General features: G+C 37.6%; 1 protein-coding gene across 15 annotated transcripts in view; it reads right to left on the bottom strand.

Moving 5' to 3' along the window:
* AFDN (afadin, adherens junction formation factor) overlaps positions 1-23,996 on the bottom strand; it is a 139,627-nt gene that overhangs the window by 70,246 nt on the left and 45,385 nt on the right. For 11 of the 15 annotated variants that reach the window (XM_032267073.1, XM_032267077.1, XM_032267074.1 and 8 more), the window contains exons 5-10: positions 22,162-22,322; positions 16,452-16,609; positions 8,007-8,118; positions 6,213-6,380; positions 3,360-3,404; positions 290-384 (exon numbers count right to left, since the gene is read on the bottom strand). In XM_032267073.1, the coding sequence (XP_032122964.1) occupies positions 290-384; positions 3,360-3,404; positions 6,213-6,380; positions 8,007-8,118; positions 16,452-16,609; positions 22,162-22,322 (739 nt within the window). Of the gene's footprint in view, positions 1-289; positions 385-3,359; positions 3,405-6,212; positions 6,381-8,006; positions 8,119-16,451; positions 16,610-22,161; positions 22,326-23,996 lie in introns of all 15 variants that reach the window. The other 4 variants (XM_032267078.1, XM_032267072.1, XM_032267071.1 and 1 more) reach the window with 2 other exon arrangements.

Here is a 23,996-nt window from a genome sequence, read left to right as displayed (position 1 = left end):
CTGAAACAGACCTATAAAATTATCATCACCATCTTTTAGAGACAAGGAAGCTGTTTCAGAGCAATGTCATCACCAGCCCAAATTTCTACAGGTGGAGCTTGAACATAAACTCACATTCTGCGGTTTTCACTCTAAAGCAGAGAAAAGTGGCCCAGAGTAGATAACTTATTTATATTTAAATACAAAGTCTGTATTTCCAATTCCTTCTTTCATTACCATGTGGCAGGTTCTGCCCAATACATTACGTATCCTGAAATGTCAGTCGCAGCAGGAAGCTCAGACTACATACCTGGATAGAGTTGTCATCCAACTTTTCCGTCCCAACTTCAGTAACACTTAACTGAAGGCGGTAAAGCTTTGGCTTATCTCTGGAGTCAGAACCATCTGTGAGAAGGAAGAGAGCTCTATTTGCAAAGTCTCATGTTCTTGTCATGTTATTTCAAACAAACAAAAAGTTATCTCAAGCACTACAGTTCTCACTTCTCAGGATTTCTTTTCAAAGAATTCTTCGAACTTACATTAACACAGCTTAACAAACTGAATACAGAAAATTCAAAATAAGAAATAAACATAGCAGTTTCTGATAATACAAAGTGCTAGCACTAAGCATTAATTCCAACACGTTCTAACTACATTAAAAAAAAAAAAAAAAAAGTCTTCTCTACCACACTGCCCTGGATTTTTGTTCATGATTCTCAGGAACAACTGTATCAGCAAAATGAAGCTCAGCAAAGACACACAGGCCTTCCCTTCGGACCAGATCTTTCCTGCAGTATTCTTGCTGCCCTTAGGGCATACAACACAATACAGGTTGAGAGCGCAGCTAAATCACTGACGGAGGTTTTTAAATGTGCAATTCTCATAGCTCCCCACAGACCTCCTGGATCAAAATCCTTCAGGATGAGGTCTAAGCATGGGTCCTCTGAAAAATCTCCCCAAGTAATTCTGCTGTCCATTATTGATTAAGAATTACTGTTAAAAGTGGTTAGTTCCCTGGAATGGAACTGGTGTAAAAGGAAGACTGGATTTTTTGGCTTTTCTTGTTATCATTTTACACCTTTATGAAACTGTTGAAATGTTTAATTTCTATGAGCTTCCATGACAGGAAAAGGGTGAGGTGGAGGAGGAAGCTGCTCTGCCAAAGCCCTCTAGTCCCAATACACCTACACGTTTTCTCATTCTTCACCCACTAGATCCCAGGCCAGGATGATGTCATGTCATTACCTTAGCTAAGAATGAGGTCTTCCGATTTCAGAGTTGACATATGAGAAATGTGCCTTCCACAGCCATGAATGATGATGTGACTGCAGAGCTCAGCACCTGCACCACAGCCATGGCAGTCAGTCTAGTGTGGCAAGCACACCCATCAAAGCTCAGGAGAAGGCCGAGCCAGCGAGAGTCTCCCTGATCTGTTTATGACCGCCTTCTAACTTTCAAAACTGCTGATTCCATTCCCTGTTAAAATCTCTAGTCACTGCAATTATTAGCAACATTTAAGCTTTGAGAGCTTCACAGGTAAAACAGTTTGGATGGTATGAGTGTGCACAGAGTTTGAGACTGCTAAAATCTCTCAGCAGTGGTGCTGCTAAACTCTCACAGACAAAAGACACCACAAAAATGCAACTTCTGTTAGAATTGATGTGAATTTTAGGGTATACAAAGTTACATTTTAATGATAAAATTTTCTATTTCTGAAATATTTCAGGAATCTGTGACACTGAGTGAAGGTAAGAGGAGACTGAAGTACTTGAGAGACACCAATGTCTAAGACTCATTAAAATAAAACTCATTTATCGTCTATGCTGCTTTACATCGTGTTGAAATATTTATTTTCAACTCCAACTATTCTAATAAAGTCCTGATCTGAACAAGGCATCAAAATCATCTGGGGCTTTTCCTGGACACTGGTGGTTCCCTTCCAGATCTGCTGAGTCCAACTCCGTCAGTAATGTGTACTACTTTGTGTTTTAAACACCAAAGGCAGTTCCAATGACTCCCCCGGGTAAGGAATGTGTCCCTCTTATCTACTCCCAGAGCACCCCATCTCTGTTATATTAATTGTACCACTAACCGTACTGTATGAGGATTTCCATTTATGTATCTCCCTCATCTCTGACCTTCCTGGTGGCTAGGTTTAAAAAAAAAACATCTCTTTAACCTGGCACTGATCATTCCACATATGGTTCATAGTTAGAAATCAATAAAGACTTAACATGTCAGCAGTGAATAATTATTTGAAAATAAAGAAAACAGAATGCAATATAATCACAGAGAAATTACACAAATAAATTATAAAGATGGCAAAAGGAGTAAAATAGGTAATCATGTGAAACAAAAACATTTCAACGCAAAGTTAAAAATAGAACATGAAAAATGTGTGTTTAGAGACGAAAGAAAAATTCACATTCATCTTCTTCTGAATGCTTCTGAAAGGTCTCTTGTGGAATAAAGAGCTATCACACGCCTTTCTACATCAACAGATTTCGAAACAGAAAGAGAAAGGGGGAGATGCAAGTGCTTTCTCAAGTCTCTCCCTTCTTCTCACCTCACGACGGTAACAGAACTCTGTCAACAGAGAGATTAGAAATAAACCTCATTCCAGGCTGTCTCTTCTTACTACTTTATAGTGCTAATAGAAAACCATAGTTAAGGCTGTCACAGATTTTGAAGAATGTGCATGGTGGCCACAGGATTTACTGGAGAAAAGGTGTCTGGTTTGAGCTGGGGAGGAAAGGGAGAGTGCAATAGCCCATTCCCTCTCTTCTTCAAGACAGTTACCCCACAGGGAGTAACACAAAACACTGTCACCAAGAAAAAAAATCCCAAATTTTCTCCCCTTCCTCAACAAGTATTCTACAAACAGCCAATTTCTGCCCAAAGTGCCTGAGTCTCTTTCCTCCCCATAGATGACAATAAATCTGGAGCACCCTAAAGAGTAGAGACGAATCTAAGTAATCCCACTACAGACAGTAACAGCACCGCTATCAAAACGTTTTCTTATTTTACAGCTGAAGGGAAGCAGACTGGCTGAGTACCGCCCAGGGAGAGCTTTGCGGTGGCACTCTGTCTTTCCTCCCCAGCATCCCTCCACAGCCAATGCTGCTTTTCCCTTCGGTTCCTTCCCAGGGTGAACCTGGGAAAATAAAGCACCAAAGTAAGCTTCCAGTAAATGAAACGAGCTCTGGGTATCAAAAACTTACTAGGTACAAGTAAAATGCTAGTTCATTAAATGTCTTAAAATAGGTTATTTACATCAACAGAAAAACTGATACATAAGATACGTGATCATTCAACACTATTTTGCCCATGAGGTTCTGTTAGTGCTCTAGTTACAAAAGTAGTAGTAAGCATAGTATTACCTTCATAAGTGTGATAGTTGTAGTAGGCAAAGTGATTCCTTCTCCCTGGGGTTAAGAAACATGCCAGGACCCAGGTGAAGGCAGCATCAGCAGAACAGAGATCATGCAGAACACGCAGAAGAGGGAAGGAGGAGAAGAGACGTAGAGGGTGAACTTCAGTGAGACATGTTTCAAAGGAAGAAAAGGTACACTTCACCCATCAGCTTTTGTGAGGACAAGACTATACTAGTGCCCCAGTCAGTGTTTTAGAAACCAATGCAGACTGTTAAGGGAAACAGCAGGACAACAGGTGAGTCACCAAGCAGCAGGACAACAACAGTGAGTTAATCATACAGAGGCTACCACTCCACTGGGCTGATTTCTTCTGTTTAACGAACACATTCAAATCCAAAGCAAAGAACAAAATCACGTATTTGCTCCCCATTTCTCTAAAAGACAATGTTTAGCTCATGGCCACATCTCAAAAAACTCCTCTCCACACCCAGCAGGACCTCACCAGTGAGGATATGCTTGGCTGACAATGTGCTGGGGAAATATAGTACTTATCCACTGATTATAAATCATTATGTATGAATATTATTTTCTCATACATGGAAAATAGATCACTTTCATTCAGCATGCCAACTGTGAGCAATGAATAATAATAAAAACCTAAAAAGACATTAGGACTCAATGAAAGAGCATGGCTTTGGTGCAGGGATGATCCTGGCCTTGCACTCAGGCCTGCCACCAACCTCCGAGGTCACCCTTAAAATAATGGCACCAGACCTGAACTTCACACACTTGTGGAACAACAAGTACAGCTATCTAAAGGGCAGCCCACAGGGCCCAGGAGAGAAGTCAGGCAGAGTCTGCCTGACTAGAGGCAGAGTCACTGGGGTCACATGGCACTGTGATTCCCTCCGGCTGTGTGAATTACCTGAAGGCGGGAATGAACTTATTCCTTTTGTATCCATTGCTTTGCCTAAAGTAGAAGGGTCAGTGAATGTTGACTAAAGGCAGCAGGGTGCTATTAGGAAGGCAGTGTATTAATAACCATGTAATATACGCTGTTGTCAATATTTGGCCAAAAGTAGTACAAAACTATGATCTACTCCACATCTCCAAAAAAAAAATTCTATATATTTGATTACCTGAGAGACTCTTAAGTAGGAAATAAGCAGTCAAAATAACAATTCTCACTAGAATATAAATTCCCAAGGTGAAGGGGTTTAATATGTTTTGGTACTCTACCTCCAAGGCCCAGGACACGGTATGACACACAACAAGTATTCAATAAATATTTATCAAATGTGTAAGTGAATGAATGAATTCTCATCCTGTCTCTGCTGTCTACCAAAATAAACTGTCCATTACTTATTTGAAAGTTATTCTGTCAAGTGCTATTTATCAATTTCTCTAAGGGCTTAACACTCTTAAATCCTCAAAAATTTGGATTTGGAAAAAAATCATTAGTTTCTAGAATTTAATATAAAATTTTAAAGGGCAGCCCAATACCCAAAAAAGGGCCTAAAAAATTTAAAGTTCAAAAACTAATGGCTGTCTCACAATTGCCATTCATTCCCTCAGATAACCAAACACCAATGCTCTCACACACATTATAGACACACAACAATACTGGGATGTGTTTCCAAACTACAGTGAGATAATAAAACTTCAAATGAAACTTTCCACTCGAGAACTGAGGTCAGCAACACCAATATATTCCTCACAAATAGCTAATCAATTAATTTTTGTATATAATTAAGTATAGAGCTACTACCTAAAGCCACACTGCCACTAACTGTGGCTTTAAAATGATACCATCACTGTCTGTATTGATATAACTTACTGTACCATGAGACTGCTGGACAACAAATATCATATCTAATCACTAGTTAATTACAATAACCTAACTGCAAGAAACTAAACAAACCTTGTAAATAAAAATAAACGCTCAAAAATCAGAAAAAAATATAATTCATGCTCATAGAGCCACGTATCATACACATAACTGATTCAATTTTCTGCTAATTTTTTCTGTGATTACTAATTGGGCTTTCATTAAATGCAGCTTGGGATGGGCTGCAATACTCTGATCTTCATAGTATTGTATAATACAGGTCACATAATAGCACTTTATAACTAAATAAGAAATGAAGTAATGCTAGCTTAGTGATAAAGGTCATGTACAGCATACATATGTGCAAATACACGCTCTACCTAGGGATGCGTGTGTAGAACACTGCCTTAATAATGACCAGGTATTTCTCTCCCCAATGGCTAAACTGACCCAACAGCTTTAGGGTATGAGAGTTCTACAAACAAAACACTTAGAGGACTCATGAGAAAATAAAAGTAGTCTGTTACTTTAAAATCAAATAGCCTTCCTCGTACTAAGATGGGTTTCTTAGATATAAGATTTAAAATATTCTTTTTAGACATTGTCCATGCATCAGAAACAACAGACAGACAGACACACACACACACACATGCCCCTTTATGAAATCTGCCTTAGATGGGGTAAATATCAATTTGTCATTTTTAGTAGATTAATATTTTATGAAAGTTATCTTGGAAAAAAAATTTTAAGGGATTAAAATAATTTAAAACTGTCTATATACGATTTTAATTTTGTTTCTTAATACTCATTTTTGTCCATATGAACCATTTTTATGTAAACATATACATATTTTATAATTTTAAGCTTTTTAAAAAATGTTATGATGGTTACCTTTAAAAAAAAAAAAAAAAAAGGTCTAAAAATGTGAAGTCAGTCAACAGAAGACTACTTGAAGATGCATTAGAAAGCACAAAGATTTAAAGCTAAAAATGCACATTTATAATATTTGCTGGTGTGACCAGCTTTCTCACCTGGGCTTAACTCTACTAAATAGGGCAGCTTCTCCGGGGGAAGGGTGGAGCCATAGCCAGACCCTTCGGCTCTCTCCTTTCCTTTGGTTGGCTTCCCTTCCAAGTGTTTCTTCGTTTTCTTTGGGATGTGGTCTGGTGGCCTCCTCTTCAACTGAAAAACTAAAATCCCTAGAACAGCAGCATTGGAAATCATCAGCCAGACTCGGGTTGGTCAGGATCACCAGCCGACTGGCAGTCAACTGTGCAAAGCTTTCTCAAGAAGATGCAGGTAATTTAGAAACATCTGCCAAGGAATCACTGATTAAAGCTTACCCAATTTATACTTTTACTCAACAGAGGAAATATTAGCCTCTTGGTGTATTTGAAAAGCTCCGGCAAACAATTTCCAAAAATTATTCTAAATTAACAGCTACCTAAGACATCACAAGCTTGAAAAACAACACATAAGTTTAAGAATAAATGCTTACATTAGTCAATAACTCTTATGATCAATAAATACATTCATGCACATATAAAAAACACATTCACACACAAATACACACATAAAAAGGTACTTTTGGCAGGGCACTGTGGCTCACACCTGTAAACCCAGCACTTTGGGAGGCTGACGCAGGTGGATCACAAGATCAGGAGATTGAGACCATCCTGGCTAACATGGTGAAACCCCGTCTCCACTAAAAATAGAAACAATTCACCAGGCATGATGGCACGGCCCTGTAGTCCCAAGCTACTCAGGATGCTGAGGCAAGAGAAGAGCTTGAACCCGGGAGGCAGAGGTTGCAGTGAGTCAAGATCGTGTCACTGCACTCCAGCCTGGGCAACAGAGCGAGACTCGGTCTCAAAAAAAATAAAAGTGCTTTTAGGGTGATGGGTACACCAAAATCTCAGAAATCACCACTAAAAAACTTATTCCTGTAACCAAACACCACCTGTTCCCCAAAAATCTACTGAAATAAAAGAACCATTCTATTACTACTAACAGAATACATGTATATTTTTAGTTGATCTGATTCTTACTAAATTCAACTTAAAGAATTTAAGCAATTTGCCTTTAACAAAATTTTAACTTTATACTATTTTTAAAAAGTACTAAACAAGTGTTTTAAGGAGGCTAGAAATTTGCTTGCTGGGAAGGATTTTTTTTGCTGTTTCAAAACTACATTCCATATTGACATGATTAATTGGCAATACATTTTTATATCATTATTAATGCAAGGCCCTCTACAGAGTTAACAGTTAACTTATGATGTGAATATGAAAGAAAACCGTATTTTCTCAAAAACACAGCTTTAAACTTTGACTGCTTTGAAATAATTAGGGAAAATTGTTTCGGTAGCGCAAAGTGTGAATTCATTATTTGAATGACTAAACCACTGGACAATCTACAGGATTACAAGAGGTCATTTTCTCCATCATAACAAATTTGTCCAAACACCACACAGTTAATCTGGTCAGCATGAAGTGTGTTTTCTACTACTACAGATAACAATAGTCTCTCACTTCTTGATGCAGTGCTAACACTCTGGTTTCTTAATGAGATGTGTTATTTACCTGCGGTATTACCATTTGTTCAAGGTCTACCTACACATGAGACTCAGATAAGCTGAGTGTGGTCTTAGGGACAAAGGCAACACTCAGGAATCATCAAGCAAGTCAATGAAGGAGGCAGAAAGCTTTACAGCAAAACGCCATCCTAAATATTTATGCACACATCTCCTACATCATGTGTTAATTTGAGCAACCGGTATATCCTGTAGGAATCTGATATAAGTAATCTTTTAATAAGGTTACTACCTTTGTCACTTGGCCATTCCCTGAAGATTTGTAAAGGACACTCATCATCATCAAGAATAATTTCTTTAGCACCTTTGTCATCAGAATGCTGGGCTCCAGGAGGAAGCATAACCTAAAAAAATAAAAAATAATTAACTGTGAACATGCCTAAGTAACTATGTTAGCAAGTACTCACAAGAATACATTTATTGCTTTTGAATGAATGTCACTGTAGAACTGAAATGATCAAGCATAGAAACAAGTCTTACTCATCATCAAAATAATCATCAATAAAAGTGAAATAAAACAGTCTGTAATAAAAAGCTAAGCCAGCTAATTTGGCTGCTTTTAATCACCTGGCCCCTAAAAAAAGCTAGACTGAATTTTTTTTTTTTTTTTTAACAACCTTTTATATGGAAAGGTCGTAATGGTTAACTTCTGCGTAATTTCTTCATTACTGCAAATTTCAATCTCTCTGGTCCTTAACCCATCTTTTCACATTCAAACAAGTTTTATAAAGTGGGTTCATATAATATGAGATCTGTTAGCATAACTACCACACAACAAGCCAGAACAGTTTTCGTTTTCTTGTAAATAACCTTTCTTTATGATTAAATTTTAATCAGATCATTTAGATATATTACAGGGCTAGTCACTGATTCAACAAACATTTTTAGGCATCTCTTTCAATATACTGTATTCACTGAACTCTTAAAAATTCATAATGCTGTATTACTTTTTTATTATGTTTTTACTATAGCCAAACATTTTTTTTAATCATCTAAGAAAGCCCCAAAAACACTGAAGGAGGAGAGTGGGAGATGATGGTTGTCCAATATTCTCCTAGCCTCTGGGTTTGTACTCCATCTTCACTCTAGTGCACCGCTAACACAAAGCGACACAGGATTAGAGAGAATAAGAAAAGAAGGCCAAGTCACTGGCTTGTAAACATTACTTCCAACCTGTAATTAATGTAATGATGTTATCTTAATACACCTCACCACCCAAATGTATCCTTATGCTCACATACCAAAGGAGTTAGACTCTTCCATAGAACCCTGTAATTTCTATCTATACTGCTTCAATTACCTTCAAAAGACAAATCAACTATAACACATCTTATTATAAATTAATCAATCTTTCTTCATAGTGTTTCATAAATCCAGTATTTTGGCTTAGAACACATACTACACTTCAGGATCTGACCTTCACGCATCTCTTTAGCCTCAATCTTTATCAAACATTTAGAGCCAAGTCATGCGGAAGCAGAATCCTCAGACTCAGCGACATATAATCATGCTTCCATGATGCCTCTCGCCCCAACTTTCATGTCTAATAACATGCAGTCATCCTTCGGCTTAAGTATAATTTTCATTCTAATAGAAAAGCTTCTTGTTTTCTATTTCTTAGTCTTTCTGTCTCCCTTTATAATAAGCTTTAAGGGCAGCTTCTTCTTATCCCAGGATAATATCTAACAATTAGGAGAAAATTTATTGAATAATTAGATAAAATAATGAATAAAGAGTATGAAAACAGCTACAATTTACGAAATGGCAAGCTAAGAAGATAAAGAATTTCTAAATCAAGGCAAAACAGTAATCAACTCCTGGTTTGTATTGCCTAATCTTGCAAAAGAAAACTGGTTAGAAAATAATAGAACAGCCAGCCAAAACTAGAGGAAACACTCAATAGAAATTATCAAATGACCTCATAAGAGGCTGTCAATGAAATTTCAAGATAGGCTTTCACAACTTTAAAACCCCAATTAATGGTGCTCTTTCACTTTCTCATTTTTAACAGTAAAAATCAGCCAAAAATTACTGAAAGGATAAAGATGCTTAAAAGCTTATCATATGCAATTTTATAGAATGGCTTATTATTAAATAGACTTATATACACTTATCAACATAAACATTCCCTTGGCAAATACTAGGGCAACACCAGGTATCAGAGGCAACACTAGGCATTCTTTATTTTCTTTTTGAGATGGAGTCTCGCTCTGTCGCCCAGGCTGGAGTGCTGTCGCGGGATCTCAGCTCACTGCAACCTCTGCCTCCTGGGTTCAAGCGATTCTCCTGCCTTGGCCTCCCAAGTAGCTGGGATTATAGGCACTCGCCACCACACCCAGCTAATTTTTGTATTTTTAGTACAGACAGGGTTTCAAGCTCCTGCCCTCAGTGTTCACACCACCAACAGCTGAGGGGGCACAGCTCAGAGAACACCAAGCCTCTGTTCAGTAGTATGGACCCTATGTACACTGCCATTTTACCAGCAGTATTCTGACTTACAGAACTTTGTACAGCAGTTACTAATCAATTTTAAGTATAAGAAACACTTATAGAATCCATCATATCCATGGACTTAATTATTCTATAGGTAAACTATGTCTCTTATATATATGTAATTATGCTTGCTACATAGTTCTTCTGAACAAGTAAGTGATTATCTTACAAGGTCCTGGATCGTAACAGAGCTCTCTTTCACTTCATGTAACCGTCAGGGCAATACACCACTATGTCCTCTAGCTCAAGTGTTTTCCCTTCAGAGAGAATGCACAATTACCTTGACTATACAACCTTCCAACCTTACCCCATCAATGCCCCACAAAGTATGGCAGAATTCTAGTTCATGATCTCATTTAGAAGTATAAATTTTTAAATTTCACTTCTGAGATGACCTTTATTTCTTCAATTTTAATCGACACAATTTCTTTCTACTTCCTACTAAATAAAGGCCAAAGAAATAAAAAGGTGCATCAAATTACCAAATACCCATGCTCATCTATCTTCTCCCATCCCCATGATGAAATGAGCTTTGCCGTATTTCTGATTCTGAATAACACAAGTTCACTGTAAAAAATTCAAATACAGAAAAAGTACAAAGAAGAAAAAAAAACTGTGAGATAACTATATTTTATGACTTTATTTTCAATAATTACTTTTATGCATTTATTTCATAATGAGATTCCTATCTTAATCATGTAACACATTTTAGAAGTCTTTTCCTCCCTCACTTGGTTTGTAAGCTATATCTTTTCCAGGCATTTCCCTTTCTATTTGTTCATGTAAACACACACACAGCACTGTGTTATTTGGTTTTGTTTATGGTGACTGCTTTTACAAAGACAGGGTATTTGTAAATGTACAGACACACTTTGTTGCTTTATTGTGCCTCACGGATACTGCTCTTTTAAGAAAAAACAAATACAAGTTGAAAGTTTGCGGCAAGCCTGTGTTGAGCACACCTACTGGTGCCATTTTTCCAATAGCCTGGCTCACTTCATGTGTATGTGTATACTATATTAATTCTCACAATACTTCAATCTTTTTCTTCTTATTATTGTATCTGTAAAGGTGATCTGTGATCTCTGATGTTACTCTTCTAACATTTTGGGGTGTCATGAACTGTACCATATAAGATGGCACATCTAACTGATAAATGTGTGTGTTCTGAATGTTCTACTCCCCATCTCTCTGGCTTTCCTGGGGCCTCCCTGTTCTATGAGACATAATAACAATCAAATTAGGACAATGAATACCCTACAATGACCTCTAAGTAAAAGGAAAAGCTGCACGTCTCTCACTTTAAATCAAAAGCTAAAAATTGATTAAATATAGCAAGGTGGGAATGATGAAAGCCAAGACAAGCAGAAAGCTAGACCCCTTGGTCCCGGTCAAGTTATGAAAGCAAAGGAAAACTTCTTAAAGGAAATTAACAGTGTTACTCCAATGAACACATGAATGGTAAGAAAGAACCAGCCTTACTGCCGATATGGAGAAAGTCTGAATGGTTTGGATAAATGACCAAACCAGCCACAACGTTCTAGCCAATTCTACTCTAGAGTAAGGCCCTAACTCTCTTCAATTCTATGAAGACTGAGAGAGGTGAGAAGGATGCAGAAGAAAAGTCTGAAGCTAGCAGAGGTTGATTTGTGAGGTTTAGGAAATGACGCCATCTCCATAAAATAAAAGGGCAAGGTGAAACTGCTTATGCAGAAGCTGCACCAAGTTCTCCAGGAGATCTAGCTATGATCATTGATGAACGTCTCTACACTAAACAACAGAATTTCAGTGAAGATGAAAAAGCCTTCTACTAGAAGAAGAAGCCATCTAGGACTCTCTAGCTAGAGAGGAAAAGACAATGGCTGGCTTCAAAGCTTCAAATACAGGCTGATTCTTTTGTTAGGGGCGAATGCAGCTGGTGACTTTGAGACCAATGCTCGCTTACCTTTCTGAAAATTCTGGAACTTTTAAGAATTATACAGATCAACTCTGCCTGTACTCTATTAATGAACAACAAATCCTAGATGTCAACACATGTATTTGCAGCATGGCTTACTGAATATTTTGAACCCACTGTTGGGACATACTACTCAGAGAAAAAAAAAATAAAAAGAAGATCCTTTGCAAAATATTACTGCTCACTGACCAGGCACCTAGTCACCCAGGAGCTCTGGTGGATATGTACAAGGAGATTAACATTGTTTTCATGCTTATAAAAGCAACACCCACTCTGCAGCCGATGGATCAAGGAATGACTGATTTTCAAGTCTTATTATTTAAGCAATACATTTCATGAGGCTATAGCTGCCATAGAGAGTGATTCCTCTGATAAATCTGGGGTGAAAACCTGGAAAGTATTCACTATTCTAGATGCCATTACAATATTCACGATTCATGGGATAAGGAAAAGTATCAACAGTGACAGGAGTTTGGAAGAAGTTGATTCAAACCCTATCGATGATGTGGAGCTGTTCAAGACTTCAGTGAAGGAATTAACCAAAGATGAGGTGAAAGCAGGAAGAGAACTGACATTACAAATGGAGCCTGAAAATGTGACTGAATTGCTGCAATCTCAAAATAAAACTTGAACAAACAAGGAGCTGCCTTTTATGAATAAGCAAAGAAAGTAGTTTCTTATGGAATCAACTCCTGGTGAAGATGATGTGAACACTGTTGAAATGACAACAAAGGATTTCAAACATTACACAAACTTAGTTAATAAAGCAGTGGCAGGGGTTGGGAGGATTGACTTCAATTTTGAAACAAACTTTACTAAACATAAAAAGCTATCAAACAGTATCGTATGCTACAGAGAAATGTTTTGTGAAAGGAGAGTCAATTAATGCAGCAAACTTTGTTGTATTTTAGGAAGTCATCACAGCCACCTCAACTTTCAGCCACCACCACCCTGGTCAGTCAGTGGCCATCAACAACCAGGCAAGACACTGCACCAGCAAAAAGACTACAACTCACTGACGGCTCAGATGATCGTTAGAATTTTATAGGTACCTTTTTTCTTAAACACAATGCTACTGCACACTTAATACTTAATAGACTACAGTATAGCAGAAGCATAACTTCTATTTGCATTGAGAAACCAAAAAATTTGTGTGACTCACTTTACTGTGATGCTAGATTAACTGTGGCGGTCTGGCACCAAGCCTGCAACGTCTCTGAAGTGTGCCTGCATGTATCTCCAGGTAAACTGGTGGAGACCTAACTGATGCTGTAGAGCAACATGTCACTGAGTGGTATAAGAACTTCTTAGTGCTGGGCATGTCCACTTCTTTTTTATTGCTACACACAAAATACTGCAAAAAATACAAGCTCATAGAAATATCCTCAGGAATTTACTGGCTACTTGTTTATTTTACATGTCACAACTCATATTTACCACATTTCTACTACACAAAATGTCCTTATTGCTATTACCCTCAGTCTTGGACACTCTCCAATCTGAAGTGTGTACTGTTCAGGAGTACTGCACAGGAATCTTCTGGACTTTCCTTCTTCAACATCCTTGGAATTCCCCTCTCATGAAAGATTCTATTCTTAAATCTTCCCTCTCTCTCTTTCTTGGCCTACTCCATCATTCTGCTGGACAATGTCCTCCAGCACTTTTTTGAAACAGGGCACATGGGAGGTAAATTTTTGTCTTGTATCTTTTGAAATGTCTTTATTCCATCTACCTAACACACTTGGTTGACAGTCTGGATTGGAAATCATTTCACTCTGCATTTGAAAGTACATAGCATGCCAGATTCCATAGTTACTGTTGAGAAGACTAGCACCAGCCTTATTCCCTAAACATGTATAGGCAACTTGAATCTTTTTGAGTCATTATTACTTTTAACACTAGTTTTCTGCAGTTTCAAAATAATAAATTTGGTTTGGGTCTTTTTCAAAGTGATTGCACCATTATTCAGTGGGCCGTTTCAACCTCTAAACTAAACTAACTCAGTTCTGAGAAGGATTCTAGCAGTACTTCCTTGATAACTTCGGTCTTTCCATTTAGTTTGGTTTTCTTTTTTTTTTTTTTTTGAGATAAAGTCTTGCTCCATCACCCAAGCTAGAGTGCAATGGCAAGATCTCCGCCTCCCGGATTCAAGCAATTTTCCTGCCCCAACCTCCAAAGTAGCTGAGATTACAAGCATGCAACACTGTGCCCAGTTTTTTTTTTTAATTTTTTTTTTTTTTTTTGTATTTTTAGTAGAGACAGGATTTCGAAATGTTGGCCACCGTGGTCTCAAACCCCTGACCTCAGGTGATCCAACTGCCTCAGCTTCCCAAAGTGCTGGGATTATAGGAGTGAACCACCATGCCCAGCCTCCTTTGGTTTTCTCTGGCTGATCCCCCTTTAGTATATGTTAGACACCCTAATAATCTAAATATCACACTTTGTCTGCTTTACTTATTTCTCTTTGATCTGTATTTGGGTAGATTCCCAAATTTTCCACCTGTCTTATTAATATTTCCCCCCGTATCCCTTACTTGTTTTTAATTTTCTAAGAGCTCTTTCTCTGTTTCTTTTTACGGCATTCTGTTCTTATTTCATGGATGCACTGTTTTCCTTATCTCTGTGAGTCTTGGTGTTGTAAAACTTCCATCTGATATCTCCAGTTTCTCCCTTTTAGCTCCAGTTTTCTTAATGCTTGTGTTGACCTGTCCCCATTTGAAAGGTACCTTTTTCAAATGTCTGTTGAACCTTGGCTATCTACATTTGACAGCAAGTCTCACGAAAGCTGGATGTAAAGTCTATCTATGTGGGCAAGGGTTACTGTTGCTAAGTCTCAGAGTGAGGTTATTAGACCAGAACTTTCAAAATTAGACCAGAACTTTTCAAACTTTCATACAGATCTTTCTTTGACAAGTGTTTTCTAAGAGGGATCCATAAATCTTCTAGCCATCAGTATTCTGGGTACAGTCTTTCACTTCGTCCTCTGTTTTCAGTGAAGACCCTTGTCACCTTGTGCTACTCCTGTTAGCCCCACCTCCAAGGCCTCCGTTCAGGACTCACCCACCTCCCATCAGTTCCACTCTAGCCTTCAGCAGTTAGGGGAAGGGAAGGGAATCTGGTGGAGTCTGCTTCCTCTTATAGAAACTTTCAGGCCAACTTTCAACACTGTCTTAGAAAGTACTAAAGCCTCTAATTCCTGAGTCTTCCTGAGGCTGGGATACACCTGCCTGCTTTGTCTGGACATCCTCCAAGCAAGATTTCTCTGGTCTGGCAAGTTAGAGACCTCTCATTTACATCTGCAAAATTTCACAGACTATTCTAATCTCTTGTCATCTCTTCTCTCATTCTCTTTGTTCTTGTGCATTTAAACAAATTTTTATTCCCTTTTTGTCATTTTAATGCAAGAGAAACATGTTTTCCCACCTACTATCAGCTAAAAATTAGGCTATATTCCTAAATTATGAATCTACTAGTTTTCCAACTCAATATAACTTCTTAGCTTCTCAGCAAAAAGATAAAAGTTATAAAACTCAAGCCCCTTTAATTCTGTCTGTAGCTAACAAGAGAGGTATAAGACCTCTACACTGAATACCACAAAACACTGCTGAGAGAAATGAAAGCATCAAGTAAATAAAGAGATATGCTCTGCTCACAAATTGGAAGACAAAAATATTGTTAGCATGAGAAGCCTCTCAAAATTCATCTACAAAGGCAATGCAAACCCAATCACAGTCCCAGAAGGTTTTGGGTAGACACTGAGAAGCTGGTGCTAAAATTTATATAGAAACACAAATAACCTAGAATAAACAAAGCAATTTTTAAAAATAATAAACAAAACTGGCACATACTTTATATAATTTTAAGACTTATTATAAATCTACAGTAATCAAGGCAGCTTGCTATTGGTAAAAAGATAAGACATATATATCAGTGGAACAGAACAGAGACCAGAATTAGAACCACATATATATGTGGGTCAATTGATTTAGGGGCAATTTTTATTTTCTTCAATTTGCCTTTTAATATTTTTCTTATTTTATAATAGAAACATATATTACCTTTGCAATGGAAGGGAGACTGCTTTTTTAAAATACAGATTTAACACATGATTTGTAATTTATCAGATTCTAAATGATATGGTAGGGTGAAAATCTAGGTTTAATTTGATTTAAAGAGTATCTTCCATTTAAATGCAAAGTAGAAAGAACTAGTGATAAAGTTCCTTACCCGGGCTATGCAGTAATCCTTAGGGTTTTCTTTTTCCAGACCATACTTCTCTAAAGCTTCTGCCACAGCAAAGTCTGCAGGATCTGTAGTAGACAGCAGGATTGTCTTGTAGGGAATATTTGGTTTTAAACTATCTGCATAAATTCTCAATGTTCCACCTGAAAAAAACATTTTGACATCTTTGAGTTTAACCTGCTTTATGCAAATAACAGAGATAGCTAACATTTATAATCACTTGAGAAAAAGATACCTGCATTCTACGTATAATGAGTGCAAAAACAATTAGGTAACACATACTAGCAGTAACTGGTTGATCTAGTGACACTTAGGAAATCATGAACAATCAAGCATGACAAAGACCATATCATAGTGTTCTCTCTTCAAGCCAAAGGAATTTTTGTATCAATGAACTGATTTCCACTATAGTAAGGAAAGAAAAGGAAAGAACTCCAGAATTTCTCTAAGGTGCTCTTTACTCAATTGCTTTCCCATTTTCTTATCTATATATCATTATATACCGATTTCTCCCATTTTCCTACTTCCTCATCATCAACCTGAAACAAACTAAAAACCCAGATAAAGTTAAATATTAACACACTAAATAAATCCATTTTTGAAAAGTGAAGTCGGAGCCAGGAGATCTCAGGTGCTCGAGACCAAAGATTTTTCATGAGAGATATGCCAACAGAGCAGAGTTCTATTTTTACTTCCAGGCACTACAAACTACAATGTCCTTTATAGCTGTGAACTTATTTAGTGGGGGAGAAAAGAAAACCAACTACAGCAGAGCAACTTGGATATCCTGAGATTTTCTTTTGTGTTCCTTTGTAAAGAATGTGTGTGTGTGTGTGTGTGTGTGTGTGATCTTTGTAAAGTGTGTGTGTGTGTGAGATCTTTGTAAAGTGTGTGTGTGTGTGTGTGTGTGTGTGTGTGTGTGTGTGTGTGTGTGAGAATACTGTCACTTTTGGTGTCATAATCTGCTTTCTACCTATCGTCCAAGATTAACAAACCCTGAAATCTGAGGTCTAGATGAAAGGATGCTGAGGGAAGAAATTAAGGTAGGCTCCACATTCCCATTATGACAGTGTGACCCTAGGTACTCACGTTAGCTTCTTTAACTCCATTTTCTCACCTGTAATTCAGAAGAGCTAGAACAGAAAATCTGTGGGTTTCTTAAGGCAAGTTCTAGATTTCCATGACTCCATTACTTTTTAATTCTAATGCAGTTATTTCAGCTACTATTTCTCATACTGTCTTTTTCAACAAGTCTGGCATGAATTGCATTTGGATAACTTAGCTCACAGTAACATAAAGTTGGTCTTTTAAGAAAGCAACTAGTCTACACTCATATTAGAATATGGGAATCACAGGTTGCAGAACATATTTATCATGTACGCACTCACACTGCCCAGGGGCCCCACTGTTCCAATGCAGAGGAACAGCAATAAGCAGGTCAGATGATGTTCCTGCCTTCAACAGCTTACATTCTGTGGTTGGGAGTAGGATGCAGAGGAAGGAGACTAACAAGAAAACAAATAAGTACCTTTAAAACAGTGACACACATTGTGAAAAATATAAGGTTGTGAGAAAGAATGTGACCAAGAGCATCTAAAACTTGGGTGACTGGCCAAGACTTCTCTGAAGAATAAACATTTGAACTCAGATCTGATTAATCAGACATAAGTGACCATGTGAAAATCGAAAGGAAGGGCTTTGTCTGAGCAGGGGACCAGCAACTGCTAAGGCCCATGGCTGGAGTAAGTCTGGCTGGATTCACTGGCCAGTACTGACACAGTGAGGGAAAAGGGGGAGATGAGGTCAGAAACCAGCTGAGACCAGATTATGCAGGACTTCCCTGATCATGATTACGAGTTTAATTATTCTAGTTAAAGTGAAAGCCACTCAAAGGGTTTAAGTTCTGTGTGTGAGTGTCTGCGTGTGTGCGCATGTCAAGACAGAGTACACATGTGTGATTGTGTGTCTGCATGCATATGTCTAAGGAGGTGGGCAAAATGTCACTTCTGCTTTCCAAAGAGAAACCTGGCTTTTGGGTGAAGATAGGGACATCAGCAACAGAAGTGGGGCTCATATAAACTGTGTGTTTTCCACGACACCAAAATGCCCACTCCTTATTTAATTACACTCCACATCCCAACATGAGCCTCAAGTAATTCACATGAAAAACATTAAGTACAACAGGGTGAGTAAACAATCATGCAGACTGCAGTAACAACTACAAGTTTCACATGTTATATCAGCAAGGAGCTTCTATTTTGAAAACTGAAGAGTGGAATTTGTGTCCTTATCTAGATGTCCAGCAAAGAAATGCAAATGATCAGACACCTAACTTTTCTAAAAAATAAACAAACACATACACACACACACACATACACACATATATACACACACACACACCCCTGTTAAATGCCTAGGTAAGTACTCGTGATCCCAAAGCTACAGACAAACAGACCACAGGGCAGAAAAGGCTACCTGGTGGAAAAAAATTTAAGGACAAAGTTTATCAGAAAGTCACTTGAAGAAATTGGTATGGTTCCTACAGATAATCTAGTTTTCAGTGGCACTTCTAAAGGACACATCAAAATGAGACAGCTATAAAATTCATAATCAAGTGGTCAAATGAATTTAGCTACTGAATGAAACGTATTAAATGTCTGACTATTTTAGAACTAATATCTAAAACTATGGTTTGAGTATAGTGCATTAAGGCATTCTGACACATAAAAAGGCAATAAACAAACACAGTCAATCATAAAACCTTGTTAGTTTCTAAGCATAATTATTGTTATTGTTATGGGAGCAATAGATACCTCCTGATTTACTAAGGAAGGAGAAAGAGAAGAAAAGCTAAGGTTTTTAAGTTCCTACTACAAACTAAAATATATTTGTATAAACGTATGTCTCAGTTCCAAGACTAAGATATAGGTTAGTGCCCCGTTTTGAAGAGGAAGAGACTGTGGCTCTTAGTTTGTGCACAGTGGTACCAACTGCATCCTGACCCCAGGTCCATGCTCTTTTGCACAGTACCCTGCTACTCCCAAGACTGCGCACTGAAACACCCAAGAAGAGGAAGAATCGACTACAAATTCTCTTATAATTTTGTTAATTTATCAGTGAGGAAAAACCATAACAATAAATGGTGGTAGAATATTTGTGCCACAAATGAATTAACTGAGATATATAGGACATTTTGGGGTCAACTACATTTTAAAGCCATCATGAAGCAAATATAATTGAGTATCAAAAATACTTTACAAAGTTCAGGGGCAAAGCTTGTTATGAACTCTGATGCCTGATCAGCTGTGAGGTGAGTGTAACAGAAACAAATGAAAGGGGACATGGAGGTTCTGTCATCAGAACTTGAGAAACTAATCCTTGGGGTAAAAGAGAGAAAAATAACAGACACAGTTGTCACTCTCAGGCAAGTGGTTTTCACACACAGGTGCCCTTGTCTCCAGCCCACACTAAAGAACCAACCTGAATGTTAAGCTGATAGCTGCAGTAGGCTGTAAGGGTACAGTGTTTCAGAGTAAGTTATTTGTTAACAATAACAAGTAAAAACCTTAGACTTCATTAATACTTTTGGCTTCCTTAGTATAAACAATAAAGGTCCATTTTTTGCTATCAGTATTTATTTCTTAGGAGTTCCCTCAGCGTCTACATATAGAAAAATGCCCCTTCTATCCCTAATCACCCCTTTAACATACAAGCTGTACTCTGATGTTCTGCTATTTCTCCTCCTAATTCTTTATGGTTTTTCCTGTTTTCTTTGCTGACTCCTCTTAACGATGCCTGTCCCTTAAGTTTCTGGATCAACTATACACTGTCTCCCAACAACACTGATCACTCCCAAACCCCAATCGTCATGTGACACTGCTGCACAGTGCTCTGGAGTCACTCAAAGTAGCCTAAAATACATCCCATATCCCACCAGCACTTCATGTGACACACATAAACAAAACCTATCTTCCACTCCCAAACGTTCTTTCATTCTACAGTCTATCAACATCTTTCCAATTAAAAGCAGAGGTGCCATCCAGAATGTCTCCCCTCCTCAGTAAAATCCAGGCTATTGCCAGTTCCTGATAATTCTACCTCTTAACTGTTTCTTCAGACCTTTCTCTCTTTACATCCTGCTGTCAATGACAGAGCTCAGAGGCCCCTTATTCCTTATATGGGCAAAGCAATACTTTAAATGGGCATGCCTGCTTCTAATCAGAATTCCATCAAATCCATCTTCCACTCTGTTTCCACAGTAATCTCTCCAGATATATAGCTTAGGCTACAATGAAAGCTTTCTAAACCCCTAGCTTAAACTCTCCAGCAGCTTATTAACAAAGCATATCAAATGTTTCCATCAAAATACCACCAATGGCCCAGCAAAATACATGGGGGAATCTGGGGACATAAGCTAAGGGACATACAAAAACTTCCTATTTTATCGTAAAAAATATATGTAAATGTTACATTCTAACCACATTAAAAGCATACTACATTTTAAAAATATTTTTTTAAAGTTACATATAAAAATTGATACTCTAAGTTAGCTATCTTTACCATGACTCACTACCTCTAGCCCATACTTGAATATTCCTTAAGAAGGAACCATAGAATGAATTCAGAAATTCATTTCAGTAATAATGTCAAACTCCTTTGTACAGCATACAAAGTGCCTTCAGGTCTGGTATGAGGCTAGCACATGTAGCCATTTCTTAGCATTCCTCTTGTCTTTGAAAAAATTTTTACTACTCTTCTTCTTTATATTTTCTCTCAAACTCATTTTCTTTTGTCTTTTTTTTGGGTGCATATATTTAGAAATTATTTCAAATTCTTGGCAGAACAAGACAGAATATACATAAACAAAGAATCATTTGGATCTCAACTGTAATCTATTAGAATATTTATGGAACCAAGAAGTCCTATACTCTCCGAGATTTTTTTAAAATCACTGGCACAACAAGTCCTGTGAAATGTGTAATTAGGACTCGGTTATAGGGTGCTAAGGATCAAAAAAAGCAGGAATGCTAGGGTGGGCCAACTTTCTCCCCACATGGTAGCTTTCTGGATACTACACTGAAATATGCTCAGAAGATAGAGTCCTGAGTAGTGTCGGCAATGGGCGTAGAAGCAAGTGACCATGCATTTAATGTATTACATCTCATTTAGATCCCATCACAAATAAAACAATTACCTGAGGTAATCAGGAAAATTTAAACAATGACTAGTTGTTTGATAGTATCAAGGAATTACTATCAATTATTTTATATATGATAATAATACTACGCTTATATTTTGTTTTGTTTTTTAAGGAATCTCTACCCTTCAGAAAAATATACCAAAATATTTATTGTTGAAAGAACAAGAAGTTTGGGATTTGCTTCACAATACTTTGAGAATGGAGGCAATGTATTTTGGGGTACAGAAGAAACATGAGTTGTTAATTATCAAACCTCAGTGATAGGTACATGGGAGCTTTATTTTATCTTTCTCTCTTTTTTGTATATACTTGAAATTTTCCAGATTTTACCATAGGGCAGGCTGATTTTGTACCAGATGTATGTGGTACACATTTGTTTTCAAAAGGTTACATCACCCATTGCTTTAGTTAAAGCAGGCCTCATGCACATATAGAGTGTAATTAAACAACGCTCTTTACAACAGGTAGAACAGAGAAAAACTATAAAGTGTGTACCTGAATCTGGCCGCCCATCTGAGCTCCGAAATTCCTGCATTCTCTTTTCCAATTTCTGTTGCCTCCGCCGTTTCATGACCACCTCAGGATTAGAAATTGTTCGTGTAAAGCTGGTTTCAGGCATGTCTTTGTAAACCTCAGCAGCCAGTCGAGAATTTTCACTGCAAGAAAAAAAAAACACCAACAATATTTTAAACTTTTTTTTCTTACTGAAAATAGACACATTGCAATGATACAAAAATCAAAAGGGCAGATGCTATTTGGCTACATCTGTACCCTAACAGGTCTGTGACGTACTATTTACCACATACTAAATACAAACAAATATACTGAACTAAGCTGAAATCTATCATTAAAAGTTTACATTAATAGTGAGTTTATTCATGAATAATACTGAAAGAAAAATATATTGATTATACATTTCCGTAACTTCCACCAGTGTTATCCTAAAACAGAACAATATTATACCATGACCTTCCAACCACAAGAAAGAAACACAGGACTTAATATACTTTAATTTCACAAAATCTGTCTTAAAATTACAGCAAATTTAGGCCAGGCACAGTGGCTCACACCTGTAATCCTAGCACTTTGGGAGGCCAAGGCAGGCGGATCACCTGAGATGAGGAGTTCAAGACCGGCTTGACCAACATGGATAAGCCCCGTCTCTACTAAAAATACAAAATTAGCCAGGCATGGTGGCACATGCCTGCAATCCCAGCTACCCAGGAGGCTGAGCAGGAGAATCGCTTGAACCCAGGAGGCGGAGGTTGCAGTGAGCTGAGATTGTGCCACTGCACTACAGCCTGGGCAACAAGAAAAATTCTCTGTCTCAAAAAAAAAAAAAAAAAAAAATTATATAGCAAATTTTGAAAAGCCCAAATTAACTGAATGGAATGATTTTTTTTTTTTTTTAACATCTGAAAGATTTAAAAACATTAACTTTTTTGAAGTTAAATTTTTTAAATGAAATTAACAGTTTCTGTGAAGGAGTCAAATGTATAGAATGATGAGCTGAAAACAATATTAAGTAATTGATATACTTGACTAAATTTTGGTAAATATATTTTAAAGATACAATTTTTAATCATAAAAAATAATCTAATTAAAAAGTCAAGCTTTTAATCAAGTTGAACAACTTAACTCATCTTAAGCTAAATAATTTATCACCCCATAAATAGGATGACAAGTAAAGCAAGTCATAAAGTATATGCTTTTGGTTCGTTTTGGTTTATTTTAAGACAGGGTCTCACTCTGCAGCCCAGGCTGGAGCACAGTGGCACAATCACTGCTCACTGCAGCCTCAATCTCCCGGGCTCAAGCAATCCTCCTACCTCAGCTACCTGAGTAGTTGAGACTACAGGCATGAACCTAGCATTAAGTTTTAAATTCTCCTTTTCTTTGATATTTTTCATGTATGAGCGATGTATCTTTGTACATTTTTTCTCTTGCATAACTGCATTTGACAGAGGCTTATTATGTAATACTAGACTCAGGTTATTACATAGGCATCACTGCCTCGAGATTCATACTTAAACCTTTGATGCAACACAGAACAGGTGCAAATTCCACTCTAAAGTATACCTTCTTCATTGACAAATAATATTCTTAACACATACAGATCACTTAGAATCAATTTCTTTTTTTTTTTTTTTTTTGGGACGGAGTTTCACTCTTGTTACCCAGGCTGGAGTGCAATGGCGTGATCTCGGCTCACCGCAGCCTCCACCTCCTGGGTTCAGGCAATTCTCCTGCCTCAGCCTCCTGAGTAGCTGGGATTACAGGCACGCGCCACCATGCCCAGCTAATTTTTTGTATTTTTAGTAGAGACGGGG

This window comes from Sapajus apella, unplaced genomic scaffold, assembly GCF_009761245.1.
Source record: "Sapajus apella isolate SASKATOON/1434 unplaced genomic scaffold, GSC_monkey_1.0 scaffold165, whole genome shotgun sequence".
NCBI lineage: Eukaryota > Metazoa > Chordata > Mammalia > Primates > Cebidae > Sapajus > Sapajus apella.
The sequence above is the reverse complement of the archived record's forward strand: the minus strand, read 5'-3'. Positions and strand labels throughout refer to the sequence as shown.